General features: G+C 39.4%; 1 protein-coding gene across 1 annotated transcript; it reads right to left on the bottom strand.

Moving 5' to 3' along the window:
• Positions 1–13,557: 13,557 nt before the first annotated feature.
• LOC131639097 (uncharacterized) lies at positions 13,558–15,672 on the bottom strand. Its single transcript, XM_058909626.1, has 3 exons — positions 15,496–15,672; positions 14,056–15,153; positions 13,558–13,941 (listed from the first exon to the last, which is right to left on the bottom strand). Exons 1-3 carry the CDS (start codon positions 15,670–15,672, stop codon positions 13,558–13,560), a joined length of 1,659 nt encoding a protein of 552 aa, XP_058765609.1.
• Positions 15,673–17,450: the final 1,778 nt, after the last annotated feature.

The raw sequence follows: 17,450 nt of genomic DNA, 5'->3' as shown, positions 1-17,450 counted from the left end.
TCTTTGAAGGATAGCATTCCGCTCTTCACTAATCGTTGGACGTCAATCTTGAAAGGGAAACAGTTCTCAATATTGTGACCTGGTGCCCCCTGATGATAGGGACAAGATTGGTCAGCCTTATACCATGGTGAGGAACTGTTTGTAGGATTTGGAGGACTCCTTGTCTGAATGAGTCCTTTTGCCAGTAATGTTGGAAACAAATCCGCATACGGCATTGGTATGGGATCAAAGTCAGGATACCTCGGAATCCGATTGTTGTTGAAATTTGGAGGTCGAACCTGCTGCTGAGGTTGCTGCGACCTTTGTTGAATTTGTTGTTGCGAAACCTGAGGTTGATAAGCTGGTGCTGAGTTAACAACCGGAGTTATTGCTGCAACTTAAGGTTGAAATTTCTTCTTGATTTTGTGCAAGACATTGCTGACATCTTGATCCTTTTTCTTCTGGAAAGAACTTCCATACTTCCTTGGACCAATAGAAGATTCTGGTTCTTTGTTCAAGCGTTCTTCTCGAGCTGCTTCTTCTAAAAGTACACCCATGTTTACCATCTCGGTAAAGTCACTTGGTGCACTTGCAACCATTCGTCCGTAGTAAAATGGACTCAAAGTTTTGAGATAGATTTTTGTCATTTCTTTCTCTTCAAGTGGTGGACAGATTTGTGCAGCAACTTCACGCTATCTTTAAGCGTATTCCTTGAAGCTTTCCCTATCCTTTTGAGTCATGGCCCGGAGTTGATCTCTGTCGGGAGCCATATCCAGATTGTACTTATACTGTTTGACGAAGGCCTCTCCGAGGTCTCGAAAAGTACGAATCTCTGAACTGTCCAAGTTCATGTACCATTTGAGTGCAGCACCAGTCAGGCTGTCTTGAAAATAATGAATGAGTAATTGTTGATTATCAGTCTGAGTTGACATTCTTCGAGCGTACATTACGAGGTGACTTTGTGGGCATGAATTCCCTTTGTACTTCTCGAAATCTGGTACTTTGAATATGTGAGGAATCTTAACATTTGGAACCAGACAGAGGTCTGCAGCATTCTTTCCAAATAAATCTTGTCCTCGAAGAGTCTTGAGTTCCTTCTGCATTTGCAGAAACTGTTCCTGGAACTCGTCCAATCTTTCATACACGCCAGCATCCTCACTGGGAGCGTGATGATATACTTGTCCGCCCTGTGGAGGAAAAGTATGCATAATGGGCTGTGGAGAAGCCATGACAGCAGATCTTGGAATCTCAGCATTCTGTTGTGTGAAACCCATTGTCGTTGCTCTTGGAACTTCAATTTCCAGAGGTTTGTAACCCTCCGGTGGTTGCATCTCCATTGTAGCTCTTGGAACTTCAGAAACTTGGGGTATGTACCCTTCTGGAATAAAGTTATACGGCATGCCCCAAGGTCGGTTGGGTTGCATGGCATACGGAGGAATAGGAGTAGAAACAATCTTGGAAACCACAGTCCTTTGTGGTTCTTCTGCGTTGGTCGATTCTGTGCAACTACCAGGGCTTCTACCATGCTATTGAGCCTTTCAATAGCATCTTTGAGAGTATTAACCTCTTCTCTGAGTTCTCCATTCTCTTGCTCAAAGTTTTCCATGCTTTTCTTGCGACTTGAACGAGTGTTGTATGGATGAGACAGCTTGAAAGTCTTGGTTCACCTCCTTCTCCTCCTCTCTTTCTGGAGAAAGGAAAGTGACTATTAGATCCACGACAGTTCTCGTGTCAGTGCGTACGACTAAAGCGATGTATGATATGCAATTAAGTTAATATTTTCAAGGAAACACCATAATTACGCTATGAAACATCAAACTTTTATTAATTAAGCGAAAACGCCGTTTTTACACACTTTGAAAAGGGAAATACAGAGAAGCTGAGAGAAAGGACTCTAAAATTTTGACGAAAAGCCGACTTCACGTTCTAACATCTTCTTATGTTTCTTGAGCTGAGCGTTTTCTGACGTGAGCTGATCGATGATCCAGGAAGCAGGAGGGATATGATGAGAAAGTGACGTTTGTGACACTTGTCGATCGAGCACTTCAAGTAACTCATCCTTCCTTCTTAGGATGTTATGAATCTCAACGTTTTTCCTGTTGACGATTCGATACTTGTTCCTCCAAGCATTCCTTTCTTGGCATACCTTGTTTAATGCCGCTTGTAGTTTTTCAACATCGGTGGAGAATAAGTATATTGGTTCCCTTAGGGGAATGGGTTATTGATGTTGATATGGCATCCTGAGCTTGAATGCTCTGATGCGTACCCATTGAAGGTAAGGATCCAGGGAGATGCAAAGATGTTTTCCTAACAATCTTCTCCCTTTGCTGTGAACAAGACGCCAGGCTTGGACAATTTCCTTCTTCAGCATGTTGCCATGATCGTCGATGTTTTTGAAGAACAGATCCTCCAATTGGATGTTACTTGGTATATTTTTCATGGGATAGCCGTATTGACGACGGGCTAAAGCTGGATTGTAACTGATTCCTCCCTTAGTTCCAATAAGGGGTATGTTGGGAAAACTTCCGCAACTGAAGATAATCTTGGTTTTGTCGTTGTCAGGACTACACCATTCAATGTCCGTATGAGTGAGGGACATGATTTTCTGTGACCAGTAAAGGCCATCCCTCATGTTCCAGAAAGTGCTAGACTTTGGCAGGTGCAAGACGAACCATTCGTATAACAACGGTACGCAGCATGTGATTAATCCTCCTCGCTGCAGGTTTCTTGAATGCACAGAGTGATAAGCATCCGCAAGCAAGGTTGGAACTGGATTTCCAATTAAGAAGATCTTAATTGCGTTGATGTCGACGAAATCGTTAATGTTAGGGAACAAACACAATCCGTAGATAAGTAAAGCCAAGATTTCCTCAAAAGCGCTCATATCTTGGATGCTGACGAAGTACCGAGTTTGATCAAACAGGAATTTGGAGGGCAATCCTTGAATTCCTCCTCTACTCACCATATGAGTTCTGATGTCGACTACGTTCAAAGGAGTAGTTACAGCAATGATAATGTCGTCAGGATTCTTTTCCAAACCGGAGTACGGATCTTGCGCGTACACGGGTATTCCAATCAGACGAGAGTACTCCTCCAACGTAGGCATGAGCTGATAATCTGGAAAGGTGAAACAGTGATACGTTGGATCGTAAAACTGTACCAAAGTGGGAAGGATCCCATCCACAATGTTAGTGCTGAGAAGAGGCATAAGTTTTCCATACTTCTCCTTGAAAGCCTAGGGGTTAACCACCAGTTTTCCGAGCTTTCCCAGTTCCTCGACCTGGGGAATCTTGAAGGTGTATTTCCTAGCTCTCTTTCTCCCATAATCCATGGTATAGATCCTTAAGTCCTTTCTCCGTTTCTCTCTTTCTATGAAGTTCAAGACATTCGTTATTTAGTTTCCTTCAAAAACGACTCGAAAAAGACTCTTTTTGGTTTTAATTATTATGATGAATGATGCATGAATGCATGAATGCACACACAAGAGTTTTTAAACAAACATGGCGTAGAAGGGTATAGTGGTCATGAAGCCAAAACGCAAACCTCGCCCCAATGGTAAACTAAGGATAAGGATTTTTGTACCTGTAGAACGGGTTCTAGGGGTCTCAGAGTTTTTGCTCAACCTTAAAGATACGTTGATTGGTATCTATAAGAGAGTTTTCTCTGAGTGTAGTATCTGCGTGACAATTACTTTCGTAATCACCGCTCTACGTCCTAAAAAAGGCTTTAAGTGAGGTTAATGTGTTTCTAGGTCCTCCTGGTACCAATCAGTCTCGGAATGCAGTGGCGCAGTTAATCACAACCAGCCAGGCAAATCCCAAGAGTAGACTTGTGAACCAAGATTAGAGGGTCTTCACCGGGAAGACATCCTCCATCCTATCTTATGTTGCACTCAAATCCGGGTATAGGATTTCTCACCACAAGGGGGAATCAAGCCCTTTCCCGATACAGAATAAACAAGATAAACAAATATAAATGCAGCAAACACATGAAATGACACAGAGGTTAGGCAGGACCTCTCTTGTTTGAGGGGGAATTTGGCATCCCTAATTCCTCATTGGGGCTGGACCAGCAACAGGTCAACCATTGGTTTGGATTAAAAACCAAGGTTTTTAACACTTATATCCCCAGCAGAGTCGCCATTTTTCTGTGGTGTCGTTTTTTTTTACCTCCCCGTTTCACTTGGGAGGACGGCACGCTAGACCCTTCACGCGAAATTTGGAAGGAGAATGCGCTCGTGGTGGGATAAATTTTATTTCAGTTCTTCCTACGATATCACACGAACTTTCTTATTTGTCCTACGAGTAGGAAAGGGAAAAAAAGATCTCAACTAAACCCTAGGAGTTTGCTAAGTGCGGGGATTCACCTAGACTAGAAATTCTGGAGTCCGGGAGGTCGGTTATACATAGGGAAGAGTTTAAGCACCCTACATATCTGTAGTACTCTACAGGAACCTTCTCTGTGTCTAGATGTGTTTGTGCTGCTAATGATTATTGGGAAAGTTTCTCCTTTGTATTAGGAGAAGAAATTGAATTGAATAAAAGAAAGACAGACAGACTGACTGACTATTTTTGGTATTTTATTAGCTCGCTGAGATTCCTTGTGAACCTCATGCCTACATATCCCTAATGGAAGTCAGAGCTTAATGTAGTTCGGGGAACTAATTAATTATTAATTATTTTTCGGTGCCTTGCTTGAAGCTCAAGGTTGAAGCTTGAATTAAATCTCTGTTTACAATAAAGAGACATGAAATCATCTTTACAGAGAGGTATTTCTACTATTCCACCACAAACATTAAAAGAGTGACAGAATAACTGAATTCATTTCATTCAAGAGGGGGACCTTACTTGTGTATGTGCAAGTATACCAGTCAAATGCCTCTTAAATGAAAGAAAAATGCTCATCCAAATTAGGGAAAGTTACCACATGTCTGGGTTTTACTGCCAGCTCATGCCTTTCAAAATCCTAAATGGGAGACTTGATTAAAATGAAATGTAATGTTTGATTGTTTGAATGTGGTGAGATAGAGGAAAGATCTCTCTATAGAGATAAGCTATGTCTATCTACTGTATAAAAGATTTGATTTTTTTAACTGGCTTGTATGAGGCCCAAGCTTGAGGCTTTTTGATTAATGTATTATTTATTGACTCTGGGAGATGACTCCACTGGGGGTTAATTACAAGGAATCTTTGTATTCTGTACAAAGCCCAGAATTGAGGCTGGCTCTAGCTAGAAAAAATATTATTTTCTGCCTTGTACAAAGCCCAAGGTTGTGGCTGACTGAGTATGAATGACTCTAATAGGGAAAAGATCCTAGATGTTAGGAATCTTTGACACATGAAGTATGGTTTATCTGCCTTGTACAAAGCCCAAGGTTGTGGCTAACTGAATGATGAAGGACTCACTGGGGAGACTCTATTATCTGCCTTGTACAATGCCCAAGGTTGAGGCTGACTATTAACAAGGGAGTTTTATTGTTTTGGTGCCTTGTATGAAGCCCAAGGTTGAGGCTAACTATTTTTGTTGGGTTTTGACTCTACTGAAGGATTTATTTATTAAAAGACTGATTTTTTGGAAGCTAACCCTTTCCAGGGATTTTGACTCAGCTGGTGAGTTTATCTTTTTTAAGAATGAGGTTTTTTGGAAGCTAACCCTTTCCAGGGATTATATTCTTTTAAACAGGTTTTTATTAATTGACTTTGGAGGCTAACCCTTTCAAGGGGTTTTTGACTCTTTTGGGGAAATTATCTCCTAAGAGAAATGAATCTTTGGTTTTTGAAGAAGTGATTTTGGAGGCTAACCCTTTCCAGGGGTTTTGTTAAAATGATTGGCAGAAAGATTATCTAGTGGAGACTTCTTGTTTAAAGCCCAAGATGAAGGCTGACTCTTGCTGAGGATAAGCAAACATGGATCCTAGACTCTGCTAAGGAAAATTGATGAAGATAAGGGTGACAGAGACTGTCCATGCCTCTCATTCCAAAAGGTGTACTCAATGTAAAATTGAGACAAACTTAGCTTGTTTAAAGTCTGGTTTAAATTGGAAGAAACTCACCGGGGTAGGCTAAAAGGTGACTAAAGACCTGTTCCTATGTTTATAAGAAACCTGGTGGGTCCTTGTGTACAACCTCAAGAGGAAGCTGGAAATGCTTTTAAGAAGCCTGTGGGTCCTTGTACAAAGCCCAAGAGGAGGCTAATCGAGGGTCATCGAGGGTCCTTGTTATAGCACAAGAGAAAGCTATGTAGTTTTGAACTTATTTTGGCTCTAAGCAAATGGGTAAGAGGTTTCACCGGGAATAATTCCTCTTTGGGTGGATGTGTCCTATTTTTTTGGATTCTAAGGTTTTTGCCAAGATGTTTCACCGGGAATAATTCATCTTGGGGGTTTTGAACTACAGATCTCTAATTAGGAAAGAACCTTCACCGGGAAGACATTCTCAATCCTAGGCCATATTCCTATAATATATATATATATAGTTTAACTATCCTAAGGTTTACACTCAGACGTAGTTCTAAACAAATATATGCACAGTTTATATTTGACAGTAATTTAAACAAAGACCGTAAATTGAAAGCTTGTAAAGCCTAACCTGGATGGAGTGGAGGCCTTTGAAGAAGTATGTACAAAGCCTCACCAACAATTGATGGATAACAGTTGAATATATATGATAAACAGTTAATGGTTTTTTGAAAACAGAAGAAGTGAAGATGGACATAGGTCACATAGGTATTTAAAGAGTTTCACCGGGAATAATGCCCTTCAAATACCAGAAGAATACTTTGAAAACAGAAAGAAGATTTTGTAAATACAGTTTTTGAAAACAAACTATGAAAAGAAAAAGGTGTTGGGACTTACACTCTATTAGAGGCCCACTTAAAAATGATTTACTGTTTATGAGAAACAGTTGAAAATGATTGAAATGATATAAGGTTTTGTTGTTTGAAAACCTTAATCATCTGTTTAATTGGAGACTCAAAACAGTTTTGAACATTGACAAAAGTCAACTTAATTAAGGCAAAGATGAAATCTATACCTAATTAAGACCTAAATAATTAGGGTTTTATCATAAAATTATTCACAAAGTAATTAGGTTAAAACAAAATGAAAATATATATTTTCAAAGTATTTAAGAAAACACTTAAAACATACTATTTTAAACCTAATAAGAATATATGAAATAAATAATATTTTTATGATTTTTTTGATTATTCACAAAATAGATATATTAAATGACAAGTGTGTAAAAAAATGAAATTAAAATGAATTAATTTGATAGGTTAAATAATTGTTTAAAGTTGTAAAGAAATCAAATGGAAAAAGTGATAAAAAATATTGTTTTGTCACTACCAAGGCTTGAACCCACGCTCCCATGGTCACCACACAAAACAAAGCCAACTGAGCTACACGCTCAGTGTGACTAAAGAGGGATTCCAATTGGTTATATATAAAACACGCGCGTTAAAATGAAAAATAAAAACAAAAGGTCTAAGGGGGGGATCGAACCCCAGACCTAAGGCATGAGAAAGTGAGAGGCGCTTGTAACCAAGTGAGCTGAACGTTTTAGTCGTTCAAAACACGCTTCCAATTGATTATATTTTAAACTTGCTTCTGAGAATTCAAAAAAACGCGCGCAAAGCAACTTCATCTTTAACCTCATGATTTCAATTTCTGGAAATCCTATCTTCCTCAATTCTCAACTAAATTCAAAGATATAAAGATGGATTTTGCTCGTTTTTGGACGAGGATCATGACGGTGTCCTTTAATTTCATTTATTCTAAGTGTAACATAAAATTCGCAAGCATGAACACTAAGAACCCTAAAACTGAAATTAAACATGAAATACTATATATGCATGATTTGATGCAATTGATTGAGGGCTAATGATCTATGAAGGTGCAGAAACCAATTGGTAACTTCATTTTAAATTTATCATGCGTGAATCATAGAGTTTGAAGCTTTTGAAACTTACCTGAAAAATGAAGATTTGGCTCTGATCAAAGTGTGTTGCAGAGTTGTTGCAACGATCCAGATAGCTTCAGTGATCCTCCTGGAAGGTGTTGAGATGCTTAACTTGGACTGAAAGTGCCCAGAACCTCTTGCTCGACCCCAACTGCAACAGCTCCAAGTGAGAGGTGAAGATGATGATTCCCCACGTACAGAAGTGTTTCAGAGGTTTGGATCACCTCTAAATGACTCCCCTAAGGTGTTTGAATACTTAATTCCAAAGGAAGAGCTCTGGTTTGAAGAATCCGAGTCTTCTTGCCAAAGAACCTTTGAAAACCTTAAGTATGAAGAAAGAAGAGAGAAAGCAAGAACTCTGTTGCTTTGGTGTGTTTTTTGAATGAGAAAGACCCCTCTATTTATAGGCAAATGGTTCAGAGCAATTGAACATAGCAAGCTTGCTTAGTGAAGTGAGTTTGGTTTCTTAGCCATGAAGAAATTTTGAAAATATCCCAAATGCAATGATGCATTTTCGAGCTAGCTTCCCCAACCATTGATCTTGTATGATCTTAGGGAACATTTCTGATGCAGAGGAGAGTTCTAATTGGCTTAGAGCAAGATTCCTTGATGATTCACCATTTGCCATAAATTCAAAAATGCAATCATTACATAATCACATGCCTTTGTTTTTGGGAATCTTCTTCAATCCTTATGCAATGATGGAAATTGATGTATGGCATGCTTGCAGATGTATTAGAGGTCGTGTAGCATCACTTAGTGAAGCTAATTGCACAAAATTGCAAAGTTCCAATTTGTACATGACCTATAATTTCACCCTATGAGGCCAACTATGAACAAGCATAACTCCTAGCTCAAAATGAATTTGGAGAAGGTTGAGCACAATTTGGAAAGCCCTAAACATCTAATTCAAATCATTAGTTTGGGGTTTCTTCAGAATCATTTGGGAAAATTGTGAAAAATGAGCCCAAAGTTGGATGAAAACTAGGTTAAAAACACATAGAAAAATTTCTAAGTTTTTATAACCTAAAGCTTGAAAATTCCAAATCTCTTAAATGGTTGATCTTTTGAAAAAAGTTCCTATGTAAGATGTTGTTTTATTTTGCAAGATCTACAACTTTCATGTTGGAAGTTTTTTGAGTTGTGTAGGTGAAATTTTGAGTTCCCACAATGCCCTCAAAAACCCTAATTCCCGACTTTTCGCTCCTTGATGATTCTTCTTGAATTTCTTTGGTCAAATGACTTTAATATCCATATATTGATGATATTGATCTTTGAAAGTCATGGTTTGACCAAAAATCTTAAAAGTCAAAGGTGATCCCATAGAGTTGACTTTTTCCAAATAAAGTGAGATTTTGGACTTTTGTGTGGAATTAAGATCTTCTCCTCAAATGAGTGATGTAAATGGGTTATATTGAGGTAGTAGAGGTTCTTGAATCATGTCTTGAGTTTTGGATCCATGCCCTGATTAAAAGTCAACTATCCAGATGAATTAGGTTAAAAACCCTAATTGTCGACCAGATGAAATTGGTGACTGTGGATCTTGAATTGAGGTGTGATGTCCAGTGGATCTTATTGTATGGATCATTTGAAGATGATTGAAGTCTTTAATAGATGTCCTGGAGCTTTTTAGGGTTTCCCAAAGGTGATCCCTGATTTCAGTCCTTGATAGGCTCAAAAACCCTAGTCTGGTGACTTGAGTAAACCTGTACTCAGATGACTGAGTGTCTAATCAATCATAGGTGAATATAAAAGTGAAGCTTTTGAGTCCTATGATTGTGTTAGAGACCAATACTTCTATTGATTGATCCTTTGCCTGAGTTTTCTTGTCTTTGAACATCCTTGATTAAATGCCAGATGAAGAAGTGACTGCTCTGGGTACTTGCTTTGACCTGATGAAAATCCTGAAGATATGTCATCTCAGGGGGGTCAAAAATTAGGGTATGACAGTGGGATGGGTGGGGTCCACGGGCCCATTTAAAAATTTTGAAAAAAAATTTGCACGCACAGGCAACACGGCCCGTGTTGCTCAACACGGCAACCCGTGTTGCCTCACTGATTTATGTTTTGAAAATTTGTTGCTCCCAGTGGACGCAACACGGCCCGTGTTGTGCAACACGGCCACCCGTGTTGCTCCACTGTTTTCACCCCTTCTTTCCCTTTTTTTCCATTTTTCGTCTGGGGCAACACGGCCCGTGTTACACAACACGGCCACCCGTGTTGCACCCCTGGTTCCTCTTCAATTTTTTTTTTCATTTTTCCTTGTTTGTCTTCACCTTGTATCCACCACTGGAATTAGCTTTTCCTGAAACATGAAAAAAAACACACATAAAAGAAAACAACGAGAATACATTAGGGAAAATCTGTGGGTTGCCTCCCACGAAGCGCTTCGTTTAACGTCGCTTGGCTCGACGATAGTTCATCTTATCCTTTAAGACGAACACTGTGAATCAGACCACTTTCTTGTCCTTGATAATACGGCTTCACCCGTTGTCCATTCACTTTGAATGTATCCCCGTTGGTTTGATTTTTTAATTCTATTGCTCCATGAGGGAATACTTTGTGAATTAGGAATGGTCCTGACCATCGTGACTTTAACTTTCCAGGAAAAAGTTTCAATCTGGAATTAAACAGCAATACCAATTGACCTTCCCGTAGTTCCTTTTTCTGAATCTTCTGATCATGCCATCTTTTTGTTTGTTCCTTGTAGATTTTGGCATTCTCGTATGCTTGATTTCGGAACTCTATAGTTCATGAAGTTGAGTTGTTCGAGCTTCACCGGCTTTCAGAAAATCACAGTTTAGGAGTTTGGTGGCCCAAAATGCTTTGTGTTCGAGTTCGAGCGGTAGGTGACATGCCTTCCCATACACTAAATGATACGGAGACATACCTATCGGGGTCTTGTACGCTGTTCTGTATGCCCAGAGAGCGTCATCTAGCTTGGTTGACCAGTCTTTGCGAGAGGCACTAACAGTTTTTTCCAGAATTTGTTTTATTTGCCTGTTAGAAACCTCGACTTGCCCACTTGTTTGAGGATGATATGGGGTGGCGATCTTGTGTTTCACATTGTATTTTTTAGCAAATTCTCCATTAGTTTATTTAAGAAGTGAGTACCTTCATCACTGATTAGCGATCTGGGTACTCCAAACCTAGAGAAGATGTTATGCTTGAGAAAAGTCACAACCACTTTCGCATCATTGGTGGGTAAGGCTACAGCTTCCACCCACTTTGATACGTAGTCAACTACCACCAAGATATAATTCTTCCCGAAGGATGGTGGGAACGGTCCCATAAAATCAATCCCCCATAAGTCAAACAGTTCCACTTCCAACATAGCATTCTGAGGCATCTGATTTCGCTTTGAGATGTTACCTGTTCTTTGACATCTGTCACATTCTTGAACCACATGGTGAGCATCCTTGAATAAGGTCGGCCAGTATAACCCAAATTGTAAGACTTTCGATGCAGTTCTATCTCCACTAAAGTGTCCCCCATAGTCTGAGTCATGGCATGCTTTTAGTACATCCCTTTGTTCCTCTTCTGGTACGCATCTTCTGACCAGACCATCTATCCATTTCTTGTATAGGAAAGGGTCATCCCATAAATAGAACCTGCAATCATGTAGAAACTTTTTCTTGCGGTTAGAATCAAAATCTTCTGGGATTACCCCACCTACCAGATAATTTGCATAATCGGCGAACCAAGGTGCACCAATAACAGCAAGGATATGCTCATCTACGAATTCATCCTGTATTGGGCGTTTTTCCTCTGTTTCCTCGATAGGTGATATTCGGGAAAGGTGGTCTGCAACTGTGTTTTCGCATCCTTTTTTATCACGAATCTCCACATCAAACTCCTGAAGGAGTAAGATCCATCTCAGAAGCCTTGTCTTAGAATCCTGTTTGGCAAAAAGATACTTCAAAGCAGCATGGTCAGTGTAAACAATAACTTTGGAACCCAACAGATATTGTCTGAATTTATCAAAGGCATAAACAACAGCAAGCAACTCTTTTTCAGTTGTTGCGTAATTTATCTGTGCAGGGTTTAAAACATGACTAGCATAGTAAATAACATGTAACAATTTGTCCCTACGCTGTCCTAGAACCGCCCCTACTGCAATGTCACTTGCATCACACATGATCTCGAAAGGGAGAGACCAATCTGGGGCCACAACAATTGGTGCCGAAACTAGTTTTTTCTTAATTGTTTCAAATGCTACGGCACACTCATTATCAAAATTTAAAACCCTGTCCTTAACCAACAGAGTAGTTAAGGGTTTAGCTATTTTAGAAAAATCTCTTATGAACCGGCGGTAGAAACCCGCATGCCCTAAGAAACTTCGAATACCTTTCTCATTCATTGGTGGTGGTAGCTTTGATATGACTTCTATTTTTGCTTGGTCAACTTCTATTCCTTTGTGGGAAATTTTGTGACCCAACACTATACCTTCACGCACCATGAAGTGACACTTCTCCCAGTTGAGGATCAAGTTGGTCTGTTGACATCTTTCTAACACAAGAGCAAGATTAGTTAAACAATTATCAAAAGACTTACCAAAAACTGAGAAGTCGTCCATGAATACTTCCATATGCTTTTCAAGCATATCATCAAAGATGGCTTGCATGCATCTTTGAAAAGTAGCTGGAGCATTACATAACCCGAATGACATCCTTCTATAGGCAAAAATACCAAACGGGCAAGTGAAAGCCGTCTTTTCTTGATCTTCTGGTGCGACTGCTATTTGATTATACCCCGAATACCCATCGAGGAAGCAATAGTAATCATGACCCGCTAACCTTTCTAGCATTTGGTCTATGAAAGGTAACGGGAAGTGGTCCTTTCTTGTCGCCAGGTTTAGCCTTCTGTAATCGATGCAAACTCTCCATCCTGTTACTGTCCTTGTAGGGATTAACTCATTTTTCTCATTTTTTATTACTGTAGTTCCTCCCTTTTTCGGCACTACATGTACAGGACTCACCCAAGCACTATCAGATATAGGGTAGATCATCCCCGCATCTAATAGTTTCACCACTTCTTTTCTGACTACTTCCTTCATTGCTGGATTCAACCTCCGTTGAGGTTGGACTACCGGTTTGTGATCATCCTCCATGAGAATTTTGTGCATGCAAACCGTAGGACTAATACCTTTCAAATCGTCAATCGACCATCCCATGGCCCTTTTGTGCTTTTTCAGAACTTCAACAAGTTTGTTCTCTTGGATAACTTCAAGGTGTGAACTTATGATAGCCGGACATTTGTTTTCTGTGTCTAGGAAAAAATATTTGAGGTTCTCCGGTAGTTGTTTCAATTCAGCCCCCTTCTTTGGTTCATCTTTCTTTTCCTCTACTAATGGTTGCCTTAAATCCTCCCACCGATTTTGTCGAGAACTTTTAAAGAAAGGTTTTGCCTCCATCATATTCAACACTTCTATCTCTTCTTCGTCAACCTCTTCAGTTTCGTTGAAAATTGATAAACTCAACACTCTTTCTAAAGGTAATTGTTATGACTTCAAAGCATTCTCATTATGAACAATTTGATCAATCACCTCAATATGTTGACTAGTAGCAACATCATCCTTGTATTTCATGGTGTTTCGCACATCAATTTTTAATTCTTCATCTTACACCTTCAAGGTCATCGTGCCCTCTTCTATGTCTATCAAACATCTCCCGGTCTCTAAGAATGGTCTCCCCAAAATGATCGGAATTTCTTCATCCTCTGGCATCTCTAAAATTACAAAATCCACTGGAAACACAAACTTGTCTATTTTTACAAGCACATCTTCTACTACCCCGTACGGTCTTTTTACGGAATGATCGGCAAATTGGAGTGTCATTCTTCTATCTTGAACTTTACCAATGCCCAATCTCTTGTAGATGGACAGCGGCATAAGGCTAACACTTGCTCCTAAGTCAATAAGAGCCTTTTTAAATGATCTATCCCCAATCGTACAAGGAATAGTTACAGAGCCTCGGTCTTTCTTCTTCACCGGAATCTTCATACCCTGCAAAATAGCACTACAAGTTTCAGTTAGAATAATTGGATCACAATCGGCTGTCCTTTTCTTGGAGATGATATCTTTCATGAACTTGGCATATGTAGGCATTTGTTCTAACGCCTCCAGGAATGGTATGTTCAACTCAAGTTTCTTAAACATTTCCAAGAATTTTTGAAAGTTTTTCTCGTGCTGCCCTTTCTTCTTATTTCTTGTTGGAAAGGGTAATTTGATTTCCGGTTTTTGTTCACTAGTCTTCCCTTTAGTTGTTGGTTCCAACACACCTAAGTCTTCCACTTGTGCTTCATTCTCTTTTATTTCTACATCTACTTCAAGCAATGGCTCTCCTTCTTTAGCAATCTCCTCAACAACTTCTTTCGCTTTACCACTTCTAGTTACTATAGCGCTCACATTATTATGGTCTTTGGGATTCGTAACTGTGGCACTAGGCAGAGCACCAGGTTGCTGAGGGCTTGCCAATTGTTGTGCTATTTGACTCATCTGAATTTCAAGATTTTTAATTGATGCTCCTGTATTCCGAAAATTACTTCTTGTTTCTTCTTGAAATTGGGAGCTTTGAGCAGCCATTTTTTCAATGGCGATCTCCCAATCTGCTTTTCTTGGCCCTTGTTGCTGGAATTGTTGTTGAGGTTGCTGATACGGTTGTTGATATGGTTGTTGTTGTGGTGGCCGATATTGCTGTTGTTGTTGTGGAAGACTTTGATACGGAGCAGCCCCTTGTTTTGGAACGTTCCCTTGTTGATCTTTCCAGGAGAAATTCGGATGATTCTTCCATCCTGGATTGTAAGTATTAGAGTAAGGGTTGTTCTGTTTCAAAAAGTTGATTTCTTCCACCTGCTGGGCTGTTACCACACAATGCACGGCAAAGTGAGGTCCTCCACATATTTCACAACTCACTGCTTGAATCGGTTGAACCGGCTGAACTTGAGCCACCGTTTGTTTTTCAAGAGCCATTTGTTTCATTCTACGCTCAACTTCAGCTGCGATCTGCTCTTCCATCTTAACAGCTTGATTTGTCAACTTCAAATCAACTAACACTTCTGGTTGATTTACACTGCGGTCATACAGCTCTAAGTGTTCGTTTACTGCAATAGCATCAATGATCTTCTTTATCTCAGTGACTGTTTTAAAGTTCGTTGACCCACCAGCAGCTGTGTCTATTAGTTGTTTAGTCTTAAGCTTAAGACCATTCACAAAATTCTGCATTTGCTCGGTTGCATCCATGTTATGAGTAGGACATGCAACCAACAACCGCTTGAATCTTTTATATGCATCTCCAAGTGATTCTCCTTCCTTCTATTTGAAATTAACTATATCATATCTCTTGCGGATATACACAGAAGCTGGAAAATATTCATTCAGAAATGTTGTCTCCATTTGTTGCCAAGTTGTGATACTTCCAGCAGGTAAAGAGTAAAACCACTCTTCAGCATCGTCTGACAATGTAAATGGAAACATCACCAATTTCTTGGCTTCTTCAGAATGCCCCTCTATCTTTAATGACGTTGTCATATTAAGAAACCTTTGTAAGTGCTTATTTGCATCTTCATTGATCCTTCCAGAGAATGGTTTCTTTTCAAGTTGTCTTATTGTTGCCGGGTGTAGCTGAAAATGGGCAACATTGACTGGTTGGTTAACAATTGTCATCCGGCCAAGAGGTGCATTTGCTCTTCCATAATCACCTAAAAGCCTTTCCACAGGAGGTGGGTCTTCGGCCATAGTTTCAGGTTCAGAATCTGAATGCTCAGAATGTATTGAATTAGTCTTCTCTGTTTCGGGATCTGAAACTATCAGCGGTTCTTCTTTTGCTTCCAGTTCTCTTTGTTTAGCTTCTCGGCGTCTTGCTCGAAATAATCTTTCTGGTTCTGCGTCAAAAAGAAGTTCAGCTGAGGCCTTACCTCGCATACAAAGATTAGATGAATATTAGTATGAGCAATTCAAATAACAGAAAATAAAATTTTGGTTGCAGAGCAACAAAAATTCAATTGAATTATTATTTAACTTATATTTGGCAGTCCCCGACAACGGCGCCAAAAACTTGATCGGAAAAATAGCAAGTGCACTATTTTTACGAAGTAGTAATAAAAGGTTAAAAACCAAGTATCGATCTCGAGGACTGCGTTGGAATATAAGTTTTATAATTATTCAATTAAATAAAAATTCAACTGGTGTTTTTGATTGAGTTATAATTTCTATATGTACAATAAAAATAGCAGAAAGAAAATTTAAGCCTTTTTCACTAATATGAGTAAATGCCAAGGCAAGGTGTGTAATTTGCTCTGTAATAACCCCGAATCCTTATTTGAGATCTTTTCAACAAGTTCATGATATTCAATTACTAAATCTTTAGAGTGTTTGCCCCTAAATCCTTATTGGGCAAACCTTTGGTTTTTCATCTATAAACCTAAGTCCTTAGAGATAACAGATAAAACCAAGCTTGTTTTCTATCAAGAGTTCTTAGTGACCATAGGGTATCCCTAGTCCTAGGTGATATCTACTATGGTTCAATTTAATACAAACCTTAACAATTGCGAGCCGGCAAATTGTTAATCACAGAACAATCTTTATTGGTCCGATAAAGAAGGCATTAAAAACAGTATAAAATCGAGTTGAATAACATAACCATGAAGTCGATCAAATCAGAATATCAAAGTCATTACAAACCAAATCAGGGACACCCCCCTAGCATTGGGGGGTTTAGCTACTCATATTGTTCAAAAGAAATTCAAAAGTATCAAAGTTAAACATTACAGATAATTGGGGAATTTGTGATCTTCAATTGCTCTTGCTCATGAATGATCTCTCTTCTCCAATAATCTCATACGTTGCTCTGCTTCAGATTCAATTCCTTTGGTTGTGTAAAAGATACCACTTCTCTTCTCAATCCTTCACTATATAGTGCAAACCCTTCTTTTTAAGTCGGAAAGTACCAAAACGCCCTTCTGGATCACTTTTTGAGTGAAAGTCATAAAAACATGAAAATCTGCGTAACAAGCCAACACGGGTCGTGTTGGGCAACACGGGTGCCCGTGTTGGTCCTCTGGATCCCTCAAAAACTAACTTGCGCTCAGTAGAAGCAACACGGGTCGTGTTAGGCAACACGGGTGCCCGTGTTGCACCACTGCTTTTCCACTTCTTCTTCTTCCTTGCCTGCCCAGCAACACGGGTCGTGTTACTCAACACGGGCGCCCGTGTTGCACTACTGACCTTATCTTTTCTTCTTTATCTTGCTCTTTACCTCCGACATTTCTTGCACAGGGTCGCGTGAAGAATTTCCTAGATCTGAAATACCATTAAACAACCAAACCAACGCATAAAATGGGAAAATAAACTCGAAAACTAACAAACGGATAAAACTTGCAAAAACAAACAAAATTACTTAAATAGATTAAAAAGACTATACTATGACATTAAGCAGTGCAAAATATCTGGATTATCATCAGGAAAGTGACAAAGACATAGTGAGAATCGTGACCGATCACAACCCCAAACTTACT

Source organism: Vicia villosa, linkage group LG1, assembly GCF_029867415.1.
Source record: "Vicia villosa cultivar HV-30 ecotype Madison, WI linkage group LG1, Vvil1.0, whole genome shotgun sequence".
Classification (NCBI taxonomy): Eukaryota; Viridiplantae; Streptophyta; class Magnoliopsida; order Fabales; family Fabaceae; genus Vicia; species Vicia villosa.
Note: the sequence above shows the minus strand (reverse complement) of the source record. Positions and strands in the feature narration are given on the sequence as shown.